The sequence below is a fragment of the Monomorium pharaonis genome, chromosome 10 (assembly GCF_013373865.1).
Source record: "Monomorium pharaonis isolate MP-MQ-018 chromosome 10, ASM1337386v2, whole genome shotgun sequence".
Lineage (NCBI taxonomy): Eukaryota > Metazoa > Arthropoda > Insecta > Hymenoptera > Formicidae > Monomorium > Monomorium pharaonis.
The window spans coordinates 8486812-8509000 of NC_050476.1; the positions used below are offsets into that span (position 1 = coordinate 8486812).

A 22189-nucleotide genomic window follows, 5' to 3' on the forward strand; every position below is an offset into this window, starting at 1 on the left:
AGGAAATGCCAATTTGGAAGTTTTTTGTCAGTATTGGCGAGCTTTGTTTACAGTCATAACATTGAAATTATGTTATATTATTTTTAATTAATGATCTTATTTAAACTGAAATTTAAAGAATATCGGCAATAAATAAATATAATTTTTCCCACTTTTAACATAAATGTATAAGTGTATAGCGTGATAAAAAATATTTGCAATCAAATTGCCAAGCAAAACCTGAGAAAATCATCTTTTCTCTCTCTTTCTCTCTCTCTCTCTCTCTCTCTCTCTCTCTCTCTCTCTCTCTCTGCTACAAAAATATATAAATATAATTTAATCTTAGAGAGGAATAGGACAAAATCGCAAAAGCTCGTGTGCCATTTTAACTATAAATAAATACCGTAAAGTTTAAACGTGCTTATTTGAGAAGCAAATATATAACTCAAAGATTCGGGTGTAAAAAAAAGGACGAGGAGTTCACAAAAAATTATCATCGTTTACGATTCGTCAGTGCGAAAAACTATATAGAAACGGGGAATCCTGGCAAAGTTGAGGCGTCGAGAGAGAGATATCGACGCGCCAGCGCCGAACCTGCGGGATAGACAGACGGCCGGCGTTCTTCGACGCGTCGGCAGTCGTGATTCGACCGGCGTCCGTAGCGGCGGTATCGAACTTTGCGCGAACGTACGCTCGAAGAAAAACAAACCGCGGACAAGACTGTCACGAGATTGACCTGAGTGAAACCTCCATCACACGTGCTCTCAATTTCCGATATACACAAGGAAACTAAATAAACAGCATTTTGTTGACATAAAAATAAAAAAGGATAAACACAATTTGACACTTAATAAAAAACAAGAATTTGACAATAGTTTCGTCTTCGATTTACTTTGTGAGACATTTCGTGAAGTTTGTGATCTCAAAGTTGTTATGCTTCAGTAATAAAATAAATGATAACGAGTTATTGCTCCGTTTCAAGCGAGCATCCGCATTAATTCGGGAATGAAAGAAGGACCTGTCACTTTAGTACACAAGAATAAGATCTACTATACGTAATTTTAGCAGATTTTTTTAAACTAAAATTTCCAAATTAAGTTAAATAGGCATTAGTTTCTCTCTTTCCCATTTTTTATACGAGAGATCAATTTATTTGCGACATATCACAAAACTTAAAGAAAAGTAAAGAAGAAGAAGAAGAAGAAGAAGATATTAACGATGCGGGTAGCAGATCACAACTTGAATCGGACCAATCCACGGCAAATGTCAAAAACGAAAGAACATACTAATTTTACTATGAATCGTTAAGGGATCGTTAATTAATTATTGAAAGTGATTCAGAATGCTAAAGATTAAAGGATTTCCCGATTACGCGCATATCAAGTGATTAGGATCGTGATGGCCCTAACGGTGGTGTCCATCCTGTCAAACGGCACTTACTTGAAAGCTAACTACGATGATACCCTGGCGTCGTCCTCGGAGCATTACTACAATGACACGTACGCGGATATCCTGGAGTTCTCCGATATGTCACCGAGTTCGTATAGGGATTCCTTATACGTAGTGATACCGGTGACCATAATTTACGCGGCAATTTTCATCACGGGCATCGTTGGTAACGTTAGCACGTGCATTGTGATTGCGCGCAACAAGTCTATGCATACTGCCACGAACTATTATCTCTTCAGCTTGGCCGTATCTGACCTGTTGCTACTGGTGTCAGGCCTACCGGCGGAAATGTACCTGGTCTGGTGCAAGTACCCCTATATCTTCGGCGAGGGTTTCTGTGTGCTGCGCGGCCTCGCTTCGGAAACCTCCACGAATGCGTCGGTACTCACCATCGCCGCTTTCACTGTTGAGAGATACGTGGCGATCTGCCATCCGTTCCTCTCGCAGACCCTGTCGAATCTGTCCCGCGCGATTAAACTTATCTTGATTATATGGCTGGTGGCATTGTTGTTCGCGCTACCTCAAGCCCTGCAGTTCGGCGTGGTCCGGCACAACGAACATCCCGACATGGTGATGTGCACCGTCAAAAGAACCATCGTCAGTCACTCGTTTGAGCTGTCCACGTTCCTATTCTTCGTGATACCGATGTGCCTGATCACATTTCTGTACGTGCTGATCGGCCTCAAGCTCAGAAAATCGAACATGACTGTCCCGGGTAGAACCGAATCGATGAGAAACTGCAGACATTATCCTGGCAGATCGTCCAGGAGAGTATTGAAGATGCTGGGTGAGTTTTTGACAGGCTGAGGAGAAATATTTAGTGTTTCGCCCTTTTATTAATATTAAAAACTTTGAGTGTCAAAATAATTGAGATAAATAATCACAGATAAATAACTCTCTTTAGAAATTTATTTATAAAATTTTGTAGTTTTTTTCTCGAAAACTTTCTTAAAAACTCTACTCAAGAAAGATTAATATATAATGAAACATAAATCATTATATTGCTTAAAATATGACACTATTTCAGTACTGTAACTTCAGCAAACATAATGACGTCGATTGTGAGTCTTTTGTCGTTAATTACGTTATTTATGATCAAAAATGTAACGTCAATAAAACGTAAAAATAATATCGATATGTCACATATCAATAGTATCGTTTAAATCTGAAAGGTGTTATTTTTGATAAAATATATAATATTATAAGTAAAATAAATTTTATTGATTACCAGTACACATTTCAGAATACACACAACAAAATTACCCCCCAAAATTTACAGTGTTCTCTAATAGCCATTCTTTTCAAGCCATATTCATATCTAACGATCTGGACTTATCCAATATTCAAACCAAAATTACAAGCAATATTGCTTGACTATTATAATCAAAAACTGATACTCGTTATGGTACTCATATTATCAATAAACACTTGATAATAATGGATACACTATGAAAAAGACTAGTTTAATAAAATTATCAAAAAGATATGGAAAAGAAATATCTTTTATAAATGTAAGCATAAAATTACAGTTTTTATTTTACATATGCGGAATAGTTTTTCTATTACTTGTTTGAATTATAACGTATTAAATGTATATATTGATAAATATAATTAAATATAAGAAATCTTTTATATATAATAGTTTTTTTATATGTAATTATATATAAGGAATAAGTTATGATGTAATTTATGTCATACAAATTACGTTACTATATATGGTATATTTGAGACAATTTACAGATGTAATACTAAAGCGTAATTAGGATGATATTAAAATCACGTAAAAAATACGTATATTGTGGATTGACATTAACGGACATAAAAACACACTTTTGGTATCATTAACATGTCATCATATTTTTTGAGACAGCGTCTGTAAAGGCGACTACGAATTTAAATAAAAATAAAAGTAAATCACTTAATGTTTTATATAAGGAAAACGTAACAGCTTTAGGCGTCAATCGTTTCATGAATCATTGTGTTTTTAACGTGCAAATACATTGGGTGATTCAGTAAACCGCGAATAATTATCACACTGTTGCCGTCGCAATGCTATAATGTGTTCACACGATTGCTCTCATAAATATGCATTATTATTTCATGATGCATGTGAAATGTCAATATGCTATATAATAATACCGTTTATTAAAACTGTGACTTTGTTTAAAAAAATTAATAAATAAATACGAACTTATGTGTGAAAAACAGGAATATTCCTATAATACCTAATAAAAATTTAAAAAAATTTGAAAGTAAAGAAACTTAATTTAAAATTTAATTTAAAAGTACCAATAAGCTCTATAGTGTGTATGAATTTAAATATAATTAAGTAAATTACAGTTAAAAAATAACATATATACTTTAAAGCACAAATTTTATTTTATCCGAAATATCACCGCTGAAAGTTACGTGCAAAAATTTTTAGTTACGATCGTGCTTTAGTTAATGTTTTAAATATACTTATATTAATTACCGTAAAAATTTTAACTGAAAAATTTAGACAAATATTAAACTCTGTTCAGAATTGTTCGAGATTGTAACAAATATCGCAGAATTGATATGAAAAATCCTGGGGCATACTCGATTTCTATGTAACACAATGTATAAAAGAAGATTATCCATGACAATATCAGAAAACATAACAATGCACTCGCTATGTTCGCGCTGTTTAATCATTGTTTTATTTCCGTAAAATGCAGTTCGTTTCATTGAAAAAATAACATTTAAAAAATTATATTGTTAAAATACAAATATATTTATTTTTAAATTTAATTTATTTAGAAATAACTAGTCTATATTTCCTGTTAAGTTATACATATAAGGCTCATATACATATATTAATGAAAATATAAATAAAAATATAATATAAATATAAGTCACTAATACTGTCATACTACTTCGTTTTTGAATAGTATTTCATAATTAAATAAAAACTAAAAATAAAACTTTGAAAACACAAATGTAAATGTCTTAAAAAAAACGTGTTTTTAGATAATATAGCAGTTTTTATAACACTGTTCCATATTTTATCGCAATTAATGTTTTTGGAACATAAATGTAAAAAATAAACGTCTGAGAATTAGGTTCCAAAACTGACGTAGTAATTTTTTTTAATATGAGTTATCTGTATTAAATAATTACAAATAATGTATATTATGGTGGCTATAAGTTTTACTTTAATATAAAATACTTTTTGTTGATTATACACATACTTTATGCCATTTCGCATTTCGCAAGACATAGCGTCATTATATGTAAAGGTTAGATTAGGTCAGATTTTTTGTATAAAAATGTTTATGTTTATATTTTTTATATGTTTATGTTTTTTTATATAAAAGATTTCTAGAAGAAGACTATAAATGTATGAAGTATAAATTTTTATTTTTATAATATCCAAGATCATATTTTATCAATATTTAATAGAGTGCAATGTTTAGCTTCCGAGAAATAAGAAAATGCCGCTTTAGAAAGTTTATGCCAATATTGACGACTTTCTTCTATATACTACATATATGTCACTTATTTTTAATTTTTATTAATTTATATATTTTTGCATTTGTGTGTGTATGTGTTTTTTTAATGGTGTAACATTTTCAAGTTTCTCTATTTTTGTAATAACGTTACGTAAATAAATTAATTGTAAACGTGATTGTATTACTATAGAAAATAATAAAAAATTTTAATTGTACATTTGAAAGTTAATTGGAATTAAAGTCCTAAAGCATAAAAATATCAAGGTTGCAATAGTTGCACAGGTTTTAGTAATTATAGTTAATTGTTAGCAAGTAGAGTTCTAATTCAAGGTCGTAATGCATGCACGTGTAAACATAGCGATCATTCTTAATTTCCAGCTAATATTACTTTTCATTGCGCAACTAATTCCTTTTTTTTTGCTTTATAAGTAGCTAGGTTCGTTTCTTAAGTTTTTTTGCTACTTTACAAGTGACAATTACCAATTAAAATGTGAAATTTAAATGTTAACTCATAAATCTTAATTACTTTTAAAAAATTCAAGACTCAAATCTAATCAAAATTGCGAATGTTACTCCGGATATGAGACCTGAAGTGCGCAGCGGAATGTTTACCAAGGAAACAGTAAATAAAACGGCGCATATTATTGCATAAATCAATCAGTATCAAATTCTACCTTAATAAAATTACTCGCATCGTTATCAATCTTCAGTTGTCAAACTGTCAACGTACAATTTCTATGACGACAGCTGTTTACGATATGAAATACGCATTGGCACAAAATCAAGATATGCGTGTTACCATTTTTTATTCTTCGAAGGCAAATTGATATTAAAGTTTCCATAACGAATAACATTATTCTGTACTTAATTATCTTCACATTTGGCCAAATGTGTGTCCGATTTCTAATCACACTCGCAATGTAAAACAAAAACACTGCGTCATATAGGTTCTAAATACATATTTTTCTTCTTATAGTGTCACGACCGTAACGATCGTAGGCGATTACTCAAAATACTTCTGCGGTGTACGTTTTCTACAATTTACATTGACCTACAGTTTAATACCGGTTCTCAACGGTCTAATTAGAGGGATTTTACTAAGCAAAGTTCAGTGATTTCCTTTTACTCTCTAATTTTTGTCATTACCTTTCGAGAGATAACGATCAAATAAAAATCAGATGATTCCGATCAGGGTTTGAGCCCGGATTTCCGGCACAGACACATAACTCATTGCGTTACGATCATTTAACCATTTGAATATTTGCAATAGGTTTTGATTGAAAGACTCGAAAATGCGTTATTTGGATTATTCGGATAATCTCGATATCAGAATTACTTGATTTCGGATTTGAATTTGGATCCAAATCTAAATTTAAAATTAGATCTATATCTGGAAAGTAGAGAAAAGATTGATGTATTCAATGATTTCTAAGATATTTCTTGATTAAATATTATTCTCGACAGCAGTTAGATCAATAATTCCAAACGAGCTATTTTATAGCTTCCTCTTTTTATTATAATTTTTATTGCATTTTATTGTAATTAATTTTTTTGCCTAACGAAAGTAATACACATAAGCTGTCTTTTGTTGTAATTTTAAGTTAAAAGTTTATATCAAATTTTATACAATTAAGGTAAATAGTCAAATAAATTTCATAGCTATTATAATTAAAACTCTTTAGTAGCAAAAAATAAAAGAATGATATTGTGCATATAAAAACTCTTGGATGTCTCTATCACTTTCATAATTGCTATCACTACTTTTTTAAAGCAAATTTTGATTCAAAACTATAGGAATTTTTTTATTCTTATATTCTTATATTTTAAATCCAGATATAGATTTAAATCCAAGAGTTTCAATATATAGAATATCATTTTTTTTAGTTTTTCTTACTAAAGAACTTTAGTTACGATAACTATGAAATATATTTATTCTAATTATTTGTGTTTTATTAATTCTACGTATAAAAATTGATATTATTATCACTTTTATAATTGCCTCTATATTTTTTTTCTCAAACTCAAACTCAATTTCAATTTTGAATCTAAATTTGCTGCAAATTTGGAATCCGGAACTGGATTCGACATTTTTACTGTTTGGTTATTTTTGAAAATTCAAATAATCTATAGCATTTGAATAAGTTAAGGCATGATATTTATTAGAGGAGTGAAGGAGATTATGAACCACCATTTTGTTTTATTTGAAGAACTCAGCAAATATATATGTGTAACATAATTCTTGTCAATGTTAGTATAAAGTTCTACCAATCACGTTATAAGCAGAGATTCTTTAGATATACATAACGAACATATTTAATAATTTACTGAAAAGGGAAAAAAGATTGCGATTGGAACCTGTAGGGGGATATGAAACATTATCAACGAATATTCTCAAAATTATTTTTATTTCTAAAAAATAAAAAATTAATGCTCTTTGGCGGATCTTACATATCAATATCACAAAAGTATTATCTTGTACATAGTATCATACAAAAAATTCAAAAATATAAAAATCTTTGGCTTTTGCGACTTTGCGTATTATAGAAGTACTATAAAAGTATTATAACAAACAATATTAAATTAGCTAAGTATCGTAAAATATTATAAAAAATATTACGAGGAAAGAGATTATGGGATTCAAACTTGTGGCAATTGCAAAAGTATAATTATCTATAACCCTGAACGCAGTATAATTTACACGTCAAATGTATCCACACATTACGTCAAACATTAAATTCAATTACGTTATTTAAAAGTTATATTTAATCCCTTCAAATTACACTAATGTTAAAAAATTAACACCCGATATATATCTCAAAATAAGATAAAGAATAGACACATATAGAACTTTCGGTTACTTGCAATATTGAAATGCAGCTTTTATGACAACAAAACAAATACTAATGATCAGTAGCCATGTTACAACGTCTAAACATTATGTAAAGAAGTAATTAGGACAGTTCTCCCCAGAACTCAAGTATATAAAATATTGATAATTTCATAAACCCACATCTAATCCATAACCGCTTTCTCTTCTCTATTTGGATAAACAGATCTGAATAACGTTGAAATTGAGTGAATCTTAAAACTCTAGAGCACAACAGCAAAATTAGTTTTGGATTAATCAGAGAGGCGACTTTGTATTTTATTATATTTTATGAAGTTTCAATTTAAAGTAAATTAATATTGCTATTATTTCTTTTTTTTAATGTTACATATTTATTTGTTATATTCAAACCTATATTTTTTTTAATTATAATACTTTTTCACTCTCATAGGTTTTGAAAATCATTTTGTTTCCAAAATCAAATATTAAAGACACAGTGTGTCTGCGGTCTGTTTGACGTTATCAATGCTTTAAAATGTGTATTCCTTTATCCTGATTATTCTATTAGACGTTTTGAAGTAATCGTGGACTAAAACACACACTTTTTAGTATTCAGTTTCAGAATTACAAAATGACGACTTTTATTATATTGATCTTAAAGTCATTTTATTAATCTAGGATTGTAAGTAAAATGTTGTGAAAAAGAAACCCCAATAAATTGCGACTTGGCCTGTCTTTTCTCATTACACGTGTAAACTAATATTTAACAAAGTGGAACACATGAATGCTTAATGTCTATGATGCATGGAAAAAATGCAAAACAAATTTTTAATCTTTTTAACTTTGAAGTTTCGGGAGTTAAATATAGGACAGTAGACATTTTTTTGCTCTCTTAAAAGTTTGATGAAGATCGTGTCTGAGAGAGCTGGAAATCATACTTTTTTTCATACTTATACTTTTTATTATTTATTATGTATGTATGTGTATTATATTTTCAATTTTTTGTCAAACAGGTTTGTAGCGCGTTATTTTTTTTCCATCTGTGTAAGCATAATATATTAACTGAAATCAATTAAAAATTTTCATCTGTTTTTCAAATTGTTTTCTTAATTTGACACAAATCGATAATATAAATTGTTACGTGCGCTGACTACCAATGCATTAAAAAAAGAAAAATAAAAACACGAGTGCATGGATGATCGCTTTGTTATATGTTTTGATAGTCATGCTATAGATGGACAAACATCGGCCGAACTTATTTCGCGCAACACATAAATGCATGTGTGTACGTTACGTATATATTTACGATGTTGCATGTTATTTCTCTGGACAAATAGATCTCAACAGATAGTATATTTCAGTATTGAATGTATAAACTCGATGCACCGTCGGTTATTTTCCCGCGATTAATACTACATATTGGACAATTAATTGTCACTCAATTTTACTTTTTAAATCAAAATTATTTGTTTAATAATGTAAGCGCAAAAAAGTATTCTGCACTAATAGTCAAAACTATGGGATATTCTTTGAAAATACAATTCCTTTCTTGTAAATATTTATTTTTATTTTTGTATGTACTTATATTATTTAAATAAAATTTACGATTGAAACAATATAAACTTTTATTTGTAATATTTACAATGTTAGTAAATAAAATTGATTAAATTTTCTCTTTAAAGTTTAGAAATGCTTGAAACTTTTAAGCAGTAACATATATATGTATAAATTAATCGACCGTCAAAAATCTATTGAGTTTATGCTTTTCTTTATGAGTTTGATGTAACGCGATACATCTAGAAAAAATACTGTTTGCTTATCCGACTTTTATTACACATGTTTCGGAGTTAAATATAGGACAGTAGACATTCGCTCTCTTAAAAGTTTAATAAAAGATCGTGTCTGAGAGAATTGGAACTCATACTTTTTTTCATACTCATTACTTATTATTATTTATTATGTATGTATGTATGTGTATTACACACACACACACAGGAAAATTGCTAATAGATCTTTTAAAACAATATTTATTTTACAAAAACTAAACGTTATACTGTATGTACAAATACTGATAAAAACATTATTTTCTTAGATAATTAAAAACATAAAACCTTACAATTTATACGTTCATAGCTTTTTCTATATATTAAAATTTGTTAAAAACAAAATTTATAAAAGCGGGAATATTAAATTAAACAGATGTTAGTGTACAGTCCAGTCGGTTACACGCTTAGGAGATGATTTAGGGAGCACATGTGATATTAGATAGAATAGTATTTACACCTTAGGACATTTAGTAGTGTAGATGGATGGAGGGATGAGTGATTAGAAAAGCTTTGTAAATCAAGTCCCCTTCTTGGCAATTTTGTACTGCTGAAGAGAATAATTATTATTATTATTTATATAAAAGCGGGAATAAAATTTACACGACATTCTTTTGCAAATTGCATAGTTTAAATAATAATGAGTATATTCTTAATAATGTTACGTAATTTTATAAAAAGATAATTATTCAGTTTAGGGGAGGCAGCTCCGATGACCTTGACCTTGACATATGTTATCAAGGTCACCCTTCTGAGTGACTTTGATAACATATGTCAAAAGATTTTAGCCATCGTTTGTGATTCGCTAAAAAGTTATTAACAAAAAAGTTTCATAAATACGATACATAATTATTCAGGATCTGATATAGGAGTATATCAGATGGGGTTGCAACTTTTCATGTACAGCGAGGTCCACGTCCTTCCCTGTTTATAGAGCGAAACAACGTCCACGCTTTACCCCGTATTTTTTCTTAACCTAACCCAAACATTTTAAAGTCGCTATTTGGCCACAATTTCCAATCTAAAGTCGCAAACCCTTGTGGTAAAGTACAAGCGTGGTTTCGCTCTGTAAGCAGAAAGGGGGTGGACCTTGCTACACGTGAAAAGTTATAAACCCATCTGATATACTCCTATACTGAATAATTATGTGTCGTATTTATAAAACTTTTATTGTTAATAACTTTTTAACGAATCATGAGCGACGGCTAAAATCTTTTGAAGGTCACTCAAGAGGGTGACCTTGATAACATATGTCAAGATCAAGGTCATAGAAGCTGCCTTCCCTAAACTGAATAATTACCCAATCTTTGATTGGTGAATTTATAAAACTTTTTTCTAATTGGTTAATCAAACGCTTCAAAGCGTTTGTAGCGTCAGGTCAGTAAAGTCGACCGCATCTTAAGCTACCTTCGTGTATAAACCATAGATTCGTAGCGTCAAAATAAATATCAGATAACATCAATATTATGGCGCGGTTATGTCATATTCCAAAAGAATAATGAAAACAATGTATTTATTGCTATTAGGAAAACAGCAAATCAAAGTAAAATATATAAATGGACAAAAAATAACACTATAATAATAACTGTATACGTAAATCTGAAACATCCGGCATAAAGTAAATGATGTTCAGCAAGAGATAATAGGGAAAGGTCCATTTGATGCTACAAACACTTTAAAGCGTTTTTTGATTGGTTAATTCATAAAATTCTTTGTTTCGATTGGTCAATGAAATAATTCGAAGCGTCGAGTAAACTGCAGTTATAAAAGAACACAGTATAACACAATAAATCAAATTCTCTTATAATTATATGTGTGTGTGTGTATGTGTAATTCCTTTATTATGAGACTGTATCTGAATTCCCAGAGTCGTGAATTCTGTTATTACTGTTTAGCTCAATTATGTAGTCTAGTGTCTTAGATGCTCTTTTCGGGTTGCGAAAACATTAATTATTACAAAATACTAGTGTTGAATAGTAAAAAGTTGAAAAGTTGAAAGTTAATAATAAAGTTAAAGAGTTAACAACATTTAATTTAATTTAGTTAATTTTAAATAATTCAATTTTTAACTTTAACAAGTTATTTTTAAAACGTGTAAACTTTAACTTATTAACTTTTTCTTTAATTAAAAATTTTATCTAGGTGAAAGAAAATAATTATAAAATAAAAATGTACGTATTCCTACATAAAAACAATATTTTTTTGTTATTTCATATAACTAAGGTAATTATGCACAATAAGGTCATGACCTCACCGATTTCAATGACCTTGATATATGTTATCAAGGTCATTATTTTGAACAATTTTTCCCTATACATTTTACCGCTATTCGACTTTAGTTTTGAGTTATACACAAAAATTTATTGGTAATTATGCAGTAACATGAGCATGAACAGGGGATAGTTCTTGGCCACAAGTGAGAACGCGTGGGCGGGGGAGAGGCGGAACTCCCTCCCTGTAATTTTCCCTAACTCTAATCCAACCAATTTTAAGTCGTTATTTGGCCACAATTTCAAATCTGACATCGCCCTAATAGGGTTAGATTAGGTTAAGTTGCGATGTCAGATTTGAAATTGTGGTCAAATAGCGACTTAAAATTGGTTGGGTTAATGTTAAGAAAAATAATGGAGAAGGGGTGCAAGGGAAGGGGTGGAGCCCTTCCCTCTCTCACATGTTCTCTATTCCACCTAACTTTCACGAATTTCCACACAAAACAAAACTAAAACATTTACAATAATAAAAGAATATAATTTTTATCATTTTTATTTTTCAGAGAATGTATACATAGTTGCCATAATATCACAGAAAGCATCAATACGTTCATGAAAATTATAACAACGTCGAAATAGAAATTCTGCTAAATATCCTACATAATGTTCTTTTTGAATGCTGTAACGAGGAATATTTGCACGTGTTTTATGCCAAGCGCGTTCAATATGCTGTATATGTGCATTAGATACTGAAACCGCTTTAAACAAAATGTGAGCTGTGGTCACACACACACACATACATACGCGCGCGCGCGCACGGGGGATACCTTCGGCCCTCCTCCCGCACCCATCCGTCGATAGCGGTGTCCTGAGTAGAAGTGCGCAAAAGTACGATGTGTACTTTGTTGATGATAAATTATGGCTTAACTGACATAGTTTTCAACAAAATACGCATCGTACTTTTGCACACTTTTACTTAAAGCACTCCTATTGACGGGCTGGGTACAGGAGAAAGGCCAAAGGCTTCGTGTGTATGTGTGTGTGTGACCACAGCGGAGAAGTGTCGTATCGTATTTATTAAACTTTTTTTGTTAATAAATTTTTGTGTATAACTCAAAAACTAAGGCCGAGCGACACTAACATGTATAGAGAAAAGTTGTTCAGAATAATGACCTTGACTACATATATCAAGGTCATTGAAATCAGTGAGTTGCCCTTATTGTGCATAATTATCTCGTAATCTGAATTAAATAAATTATATAGCTTTTTAATTTACTATAAATAAAGCTTCTTAAAATTAACTTTTATTTTATCTTAAGTTAAATTAATCTTGACGTAATTTTAACTGAATTAGTATTTTATTTATGTAACTTTTAACTTAACCGAATTAATTTTATAATCCATTTAACTTAATTTAGTTAAAAAAATATATTAACTTACTCAACCCTGCAAAAACACAAAATTATTTTAAAAAATACTATATTATCTGACAGGAAACATTTTCTAGTTTGTATTTGTTTTCAAACTTTTATTTTTAGTTTTTGTCAACTGACGCGGTAGCGTTGCGACGTCAAGTATATAAAAAAATATGATCGGATGAATTTAAAAAAATATTAAAAAACAAAGTGGTAGTTCAGACGATTTGTCTCTGGACATCGGCAAAAAAAAGATAATACTAACCTTTCAACTGTACAAGTGAATTTTAAAAATTTTGGCACAAAGTAATATCTGCTTATATTTATGAAATCGCTTAATTTATTGTTAATTTACAGAGCCATTGCGAGGTACATTTTGTGATTATACCTACTGTGCAGTTTTGGAGCTTATTTTTTCAAACGGTCTTTCTGGATTATGTTGTAAAAATTACAAAATATGAAACAATATTATGAGTATTACAAAATATACTATACTATATCATCTGATAAAAAACACTTTCTAGTTTGTATCTATGTTTTCAAAGTTCTATTTTTAGATTTTGTTTAAGAAATGTAAAACCAAAAACAAAGTAGTGTGCTAACATTGATGATTTTCCTTTACACTTTTAAACGAGCGACATTGTGTCCATAAACTCTCTTCTCCAAACAGCACACAACATCTAATGGACGACCGATTTTGGTCTTTATTTTGTCCAAATGTCCATAGACGTAATACAAATGTTTTAAAGACATATATTATTGAATGTTCAATATATATTTATATTTAGACATTTTAAAGATCTTTATTTTACACGCGTTTGAAAAAAATTGTTTAAAAAAATTTTTATGTAAAATAATTGTAAATTTTTTAAAACATGTAATAAAGATGATAGCACGCTTGAGAAAAACATTTCGTTAAGAATTAATCTAGATATTGTTAATGTGGTGTATCATTTCTCTGTTGCCTTGATAGAGCGAGATAAAGAATAAACAAAAAAGACAGATGCGCCTTTTACCCTTAAATAGTAATATAAAGATTGTATTAAAATTATCTGAAATTTTTTAAACAGAATCCCTAATTTTTATTGCACATTCTTGTAGTTGATAATGAAACAATGATGACATGAGTTTTTTCAATCATTTGTTTTATTAATATGGTCGTTTAAGAATTAAAAATTGCTTTTAAAATATAAGTTGTATATTCAAGAATTAAACATTTCATTTGATTTGAATTTCACATCAAATTAGACCTATATTGAAAAAAATTTTTTAAAAGATAGTTGTAGATTTTAGAGTGTTTGTTTTTAATAAAATTTAAAGTTAATTTGTTAGCAATTTATTAATTGCACAAAATATAGTAATAAATTAATATCTGCATGATGACATTGTAATATTGATACAGAACTTTAACATTTACTAAACGTTACAAAATGGTTTTATTAATTTGTTAGTATATTTCGTTTAATTAATAAATTGCTAACAATTTAACTTTAAGTTGCATTAAAACATTTTATCTACACCTATCTTTTTTAAATAATTGAAATAGGCCCAATTTTGATCCGTTTAGTATTTAAAATGGACATTTTGTAGGTATCCAGAAAAGGGACACGGGATTTCTTTAAAATATTCTATTGAATATTTTAAATGTGTATGGAACGTTTACTACGTACATTTTTAATACATTTTTAAAATGTTGTGTGCTGTCTGGGTCGAGATATGTATTCGTATCAATGGTTTAATGTTTAACTTATTGATGCTATTTTACCTACCTTAAGTAGGGTAACTTCAGCACATACTGTACATCGCGCGGGGATTTACGGCGCAGAATTTAGAAAAAAAAGTAAGAGTAACTTGTTCGTAACTTTATATATATTTACGTATACTGTTTTTTGAGTATATTTTTAATGCATTTGTCGTTTATCTATAATATTTATTTTTTTATTTTTAGATTAACGTAAAAGCGTTAGAGGAGAATAAAAATCCATTTACACATATCCGTAACGTATCAGTGCCGTATCCGCTTAGATTCATGATAATAAATACTGTTCCTTTGTTTTGAATGGACATGTTTACACATATCCGGCACAATACCGTGATTGGCTCAGTTCAGTGATATTGTGTTCATTGTCAACGATATTTTTATTTTTTCACGAATGGATTACAACAGTCAGTATTTATCTGTGGTTTATCCAGTATTAAACAAATCACTTTTTTAGGATCAAGTCGTGGATTTGGATGCAAATAGAATATTATGTCTATAATGTAATTTTTTTTATCAAGCAGATCACTTGATATTAATACAGCACTGACATGGCACTGATATACTACGGATATATATAAATTAACCTTAAATGTGCACTATCAACATATATATAAAGATGTAAAAACTTTAATGCAAGAATAATTATTATGAATATGCAAAAGAATGATTTTTATATTTGTTTATTATACTTATGACCTAATATATTTCTTAAATTTTATAAATTATTGTATCGATTCATTTTCTTATTTATAAACATTATTTGTAAAATTTATAAGCCGTATATTTATTTATATTGAATATATGATAGAAATGCAAGAATTTCTGAAAGTTTTTGTATCATATATGTATAAAAAAATTAATATTTTATATTTTGAATCTTTTTTACAGTACGTGATAGAGTATTTATTGGTAATTAGTTCAAATATAATAAATAATATTTAATAAATTAAGTTTCTCTTGAGCAGTGTATACCGAAGTTATTCTAATAGACTTCGCAAAGAAACAGAAATTATTAAATTAAAACTTATAATGGTTAATTCTAAAAGACAATGTTAAATTTGCCTATCTTTAAAGACAAAAGCAGGGTAAAACGTTATCCAAAATTTTTCAGGTATTTTAATCCTTTCTGCAATAAATTAATAATTAAGTAGTGGATTTTCAGTAGTACATTTTCTTAGTTTTTTATATAGAAATGATGTGTATAAACTTGGTTTTGTCAGAGAAATATTGAAAAATACTTATTTAAAGCAAATAGTAATATAAAAAGTATAAGAAGACGAGCGTAGTTAAAATGTCGTTTGAGGTGATAATGCACTTCGCATTTGTTTTCTAGAGTTAAAAAAGGCACAAAAAAGAATTATGCAAGTCAGTGTGAAACTTGATACGCAATCTTTATTTGACCTCTTAAAGTCATAAAATCATAATTTATAAAATTGTTTTCTCGAGAATTATGTATTACATCTGGATATGCTTCGACTCATTTAAATCATTCTCAACGGAAATTCCAGAATTGTACTTACTCAATATTTATAATTAGCGCGATTAATAAAAGCACAAAGACCGTCTTAAATAATGACTTGCTTTATATAGAAATAAAAATTCCCGTCCATTCCAGTTAGTCTGATAGATGAGTAAGCAAAGCGATAAAATAATGCAACAGCAAATAAATATACTATTGTATAATAGAATTTCCAACAAAGATCGGATACTTATCGTACTGCAGTACAATCATATTCCTGTTAACAACAGTTTCAACATATAAGTCAATTAAAAAGATATGAATCAACAAAGTCAACAAAAAAATAAATTGCGTCGTATATAATAATTAAAACAAAAAAGTTGTCAAACGGTAAAAAATTATCATAAATTAAAAGTAATTTGGTAATGATATAAAAACTAAAGATGTTAACAGTTGTGGTAAAAACGTAAGTGATCTCTGTTGTCGCTAAGATAAGCCAACAAAGTCAAACAATGTAAACAACGAAGAGGGAAGGATTATGATTCATTAATAATAGAAATATAGGCATGGTTAAAAAATTCTATGTTTGTTTAAAAATTCAGACTTTGTTTTTGTTTTTTAATGTGTAACATTTTAGAAGTCAACTTTTGTAAATTTCTCTTTACATTTCTACATTATCCCAATCAAAATTATAGACAAAATACACCGTGTAGTCGGTCTATGATAGCGGAATGTGCGGTTGTGTTTCTGTACAGCAGAGGAGAGAAGAAAATTATAAAGCATTATTTCGTTCTATTTAAACAACTCAGTAAATATTTATGTGACACAATTCCTATTGGTACAAGTTTGTTACCCATAGTTCTACCAATTATGTTACAAGCAGAAGTTCTTCGGACATATATATATATATATATATATATATTTTATAGGTTACATAAAATTTTATGTTATGACTGTGATACTTTCTACGTTTTAATTGTTAACATATTTAATATTCATATCTTCATTGTGTTATTTTTTATTTATAATAATTCTTTTACTGTTTGACAATTGTTTCTGTTTTACCAATTATTTTTTACATACATTTTAATTTATTGTTTTTTATTTTGTGAATTATATCTTTCTAATTGACTTATTCTTGGCTGCACGATGAGTGACTTTGTTAATAAATCCTATTGTACCTATAGTACTGTTTATTTACTAGAGTTTTTTATTTACGTCTGAATCCATTTGGTTGAGTAATTAGAATAGACAGTAGGAATTTTTTTTAAGGAAATTGTTTGAAACGGCGGCCTTCGCGCTCTTGGCTATTTATTAAATATTGAATAAACATGAAACTGGAATTTCCGTTGAGAATTATTCAAAATACTCCGGATGTATACTTTAAGAGAGTTCCACTGTTAAATAAGAATAAACAGATTTTTATGAAACTTTGTAGAGAAGTTCAAATTAGTGCTATAAATTGACTGTCAAAATTTCAGAAGCTGGCTAGTTATTTAGATATTAAATATTATATTCTATAGGCTCTTATAGGAATCGACGATTATTTATGATTTTTCGGTTTTTATCGCTGTATTAGTAAAAGTGATAAACAGATATTAGTAAAATTTTACAACGATCTTAGCTACCCAGAAAAGTACTGTTAAACTTTTGAAACGATGCACTTGCTCGTTTGAATAAAATAATTGATAGGATTAAAAAAGTCTACAATAATCGAAACAGTACAGCACATGAGTATGGTAAATGTACGTGGCAACGCGGAATATTTAAAATTATTGTATTTAGTTATCTAAGGGTGGTATGATAATGAAGAATGTTTATTCTCAATTAAAAAAAATAATTTCAGTAATAAAGGTAGTACTTTATAAGCAAACTTTTTCTCATATTTACTGTTATTAACTTTAGATATAGCAAAAAAGGGCAACAAAATAGTTGAGTTTTTTTTTAGTTGGGCGAGGTTGGGCCACTTTTTGTGCCGGGCCTGAGCAGAGAAACTCTCTTAAGAGGATGCTAAAGCCGTGTGTTTTACCGACATTCTGTTTAATCACTTAATTTTGAATTGAATTTACAGAATTGATAATCCTTTTACACTTTTAAAGTACGTACACAAATAAACCCAGGGACGATTAGATAAAGGCCAAAAATGCAAAAAATTTTTTAAAGTTTATTTGTTCATAAAAATATTTGCTTCAAAATACAAGTTATGTAGCTTATACGTACAAATGAATAGTGTTCCCGGATTCGGAATAGATTGAGGAATAAGATTATACAATCGTCAAATTACGATTACAAGCCGTACAAAAAAGATATTTTAAAAATAAAAGCGCTTAAATGAATAAAATTTTTGATCACATAAATATGTTTTTTTACGGCTTGTAAACGTAATTTGACAAATATAGTCTTATTCCTTCTATTCCAAACTGCGAGACACCATTTATTTGTAAGTATAAGCTATATAACTTGTATTTTAAAGCAAATTTTTTCATGAACAAGGATAAATAATGACTCTGCATTATCGACCTCAATCAAGTTTGATGGGCAGTTTAGCATCTTCTTAAGAAGGCAATTTTATAAGTTATAATGACGTTAGGAGATTAAACACAAAGATCAGGTCCCGCACTGATAACTTTATTTGCGTTTTTTAAAATTTTTTTAGACTTTCTAAAGACATATGGATTTATTTAATAATATTGTATACTGAACAATTGAGAAAAATTACTTCTATTTCGATTATATCATTTGTTTTGTTTTTGAAATTTACGTTCTACGTCTTTTTTTTTTACTGTTTAAAACAACTGCCTTTATGCTCTTTGCTAATTATTAATTATAAGCATGAAATTGGAATTTCCGTTGAAAATGACTAAAAATTGAGTTTTGATGTATACTTTAAAAAGGCAATTTTATAAATTATTATGACGTTAGGAGATTAAATACAAAGATCAGGTCCCACTTTGACAAGTTTTTTTGTTTTTTCTATTTTTTCAGACTTTCCAAAGATATATACACTGGCGCAAAAAAAAACGAGACAAAAATTTTGACCGATTTTTAGGCAATCTTCAAAGTAATGCAACTTTGCGAAAAATCATCCAAATTACACGTACTTTTTTTTAAATTAAAGGGCAAAGACTCTACTTTGAGAATCCCTAGGCGAAAGTTTGATTTGTTAAGTGCGAACCTTTTGTATCGCATGAAAACCAAACATGTCTTTTTTAATTAAAAAAAGTAAAAGTTTGTTATCATTTTTCACAAGTTTCTCGTTAAAATCTGGCTAATATTAATCTAGATTCTTAAAGTTCATTCTTTTCTAAGCAATTAAAAAAAAATACATGTCGATACGATGTTTTTTGTTGATTACACACGAGTTTGAAATTTGCACGCCATTTTCCGTTTCATAGCATGTAAAGGCGGCAAATTTCAAGTCTTATTCAAGTCTTATTTTAGTCTTATTTCATTTTCTATCCATATTTTTCGACGTTCTAAAGCTTGTGGAAACATATACATTATTGCACCTTTTTTTTATGTATTATAGCATCCAAAAGCTACACAATTCGACATTTTTTATTTTTAACATTAATACAAGATATTACCCACCAAACACCAAGTTACATGTAACGTACCTGTTAGTTGTAATTTCCCACTCAACAATGTAATTGTAATATAACACGTGTGTTATATTGCAATTATATTATTCAGTGGGAAATTACAACTAACAAGCACGTTACATGTAACTTTGTGTTTGCTGGGTACATATATATACATATATATATATATTTGTACAAATAGATATATAATTGTAAATAAAATAAATGTGATTGAAAATGCTTTGGAATAAAGGAAGGATATATTTGTAAATGTAACCTTAATTAAAAATGCTGAAAAACTTTAGCATTTTTGAGATTACATTTATAAATATATCCTTTTTTTATTCCACAGCATTTTCAAACACATTAATTTTATTTACAATTATATTGCAATTTTAATAGTATAATTAAAATACCTTCAATATAAACACTTAGCTTTATATATGGATACACAAAATACTGATGTTAATGCAGTGATGATAACTATACCAAAATTGCCAAATTATGCTGAAACTACCGGAAGTTTAACGGAAAATGGCGGAGCCAATCACAATCGAGAGCGGTATTGGCACAACTCTCCTTATAGGAACTCTAGTGAAAATCATGTACCTGCGTCGTTGTGCGCAAGCGTGGCACATGGTTAGTAGGCACGTGCGAGACGCGCGGTACCGGGAGCAACTTTTGTACGTGTGCAAAACTGTCAAGGTACATCAAGTCGCACCGTAATGTTTTCATCCTCTTCCGAGTCCAACTAGCAAAGTCTTATTACATATATGACACTATGGGTGCGTTCGGGAAGACGCTATTAGTGCTATCAGCATCAATCTATCTTCATTACTCATTAAAAGTAGAACACCTAGTGAACACATTTTATAGCGGCAATATAACATGGAAGTTACATGTAATTTAACATTGTTATTCTTGTGACATGTAGGTGCTATATGACATGGAAATAACCTGTTACGTAACATTTGTTATACGCAAGTGATATAGCTGTTATACATCGTTTTGGCGTTACAATTATTTAACAAAAATTGTATAAGCATAACATAACACGCTCGTATCAATGTTATTACGGAACGATGCGTCGTAGTTGACTTAGAAATCAGACAACATTATAATTAACATCCTGAATGACAGATCAATTTAATAATAAAAAAAAATAAAATAGATAGATATAAATGTTTTCAAAAATAACGGTTTGTCTACAATTACTGCGCACAAAAAATGCACAAAATCTAAATTCATCATGTACTGAACAAAAACAGAGTAATAAATGTATACTATTCAATTTTTCTTAAAATTATGATTTATATAGTTAACCATCTAATTAATCATTTGAACGCTTCAAAGATATATTAGTGCTAAATAGATCGCAATTTCCATCAAATTATTAAGGTTATGGAAAAAGATAAATTTAACAATGAAATTAATAAGTAAATAAATTAATGCTATTTAATTTTAATATATTTTGCAAAATTTAATTGCTTTTATAAAAAATAATATAGTTGCGTCAGTTTATGACATATAGGTATATGTAGACAATAACAAGTACCCATATCGATGAGTCAAATTGGCGTAGCAGGTAGAGTACAAGTTTCGTCATCCTAAGGTCCCGGGTTCAAACCTAGCAGAGGCAAGTAAGAATAAAATAAAAAATAACATAATTTAAATTTAATCAGTTAATAAAAATTTATCCTAAATTTAGTATGTGTTGTTGACAAAATAATTTAAAAAAGTGAAATTTTTATTTTATTTTATTTTTCTTTGTAACTGTTGCGTGACGGTTAGATAACATGTTATATAACATGTTATATTGCTGAGTCGGAAATTGTAACTTACATGTAAGTTAAGTGTAATTTCAGAGTAATGTAACCTGTTATATTCGGTTACATTGCTGTTACATTGCTACTATATTACTGTGTTCACTGGGCAAGGATAGACTGATGCTGATAGCGCTAATAGTGTCTTTCCGAACGCACCCTATGGAAGATGTCTCCTTAAGGTGCAAATTCATGAAACGTCAGCGTTGAGCGTCGTCACGTGACGTCACTTTGACGCTAGTGTAAAGAGGAAGAAGTTAGATCATACCAACTTCAAGCGTCAAGCAGCATCGAGCAATGTCATAATAAATTTTCAAATTGAGTAGAAGACATATGGAAATAGTTTCTAAATCTACTTTCTTCCAATACGATGACGGGAAATATGGCA

The 22189-nt window shown here is 29.2% G+C and overlaps 1 protein-coding gene across 1 annotated transcript in view; it reads left to right on the forward strand.

The window, feature by feature from the left end:
- Positions 1 to 390: 390 nt before the first annotated feature.
- The window catches only part of LOC105840132 (pyrokinin-1 receptor), a 69756-nt gene continuing 47957 nt past the window's right edge, over positions 391 to 22189 (forward strand). Inside the window, exon 1 of the mRNA XM_012686925.3 lies at positions 391 to 2215. Within this exon, the coding sequence (XP_012542379.1) occupies positions 1378 to 2215 (838 nt within the window). The 5' untranslated portion in view covers positions 391 to 1377. The remainder of the gene's footprint in view (positions 2216 to 22189) is intronic.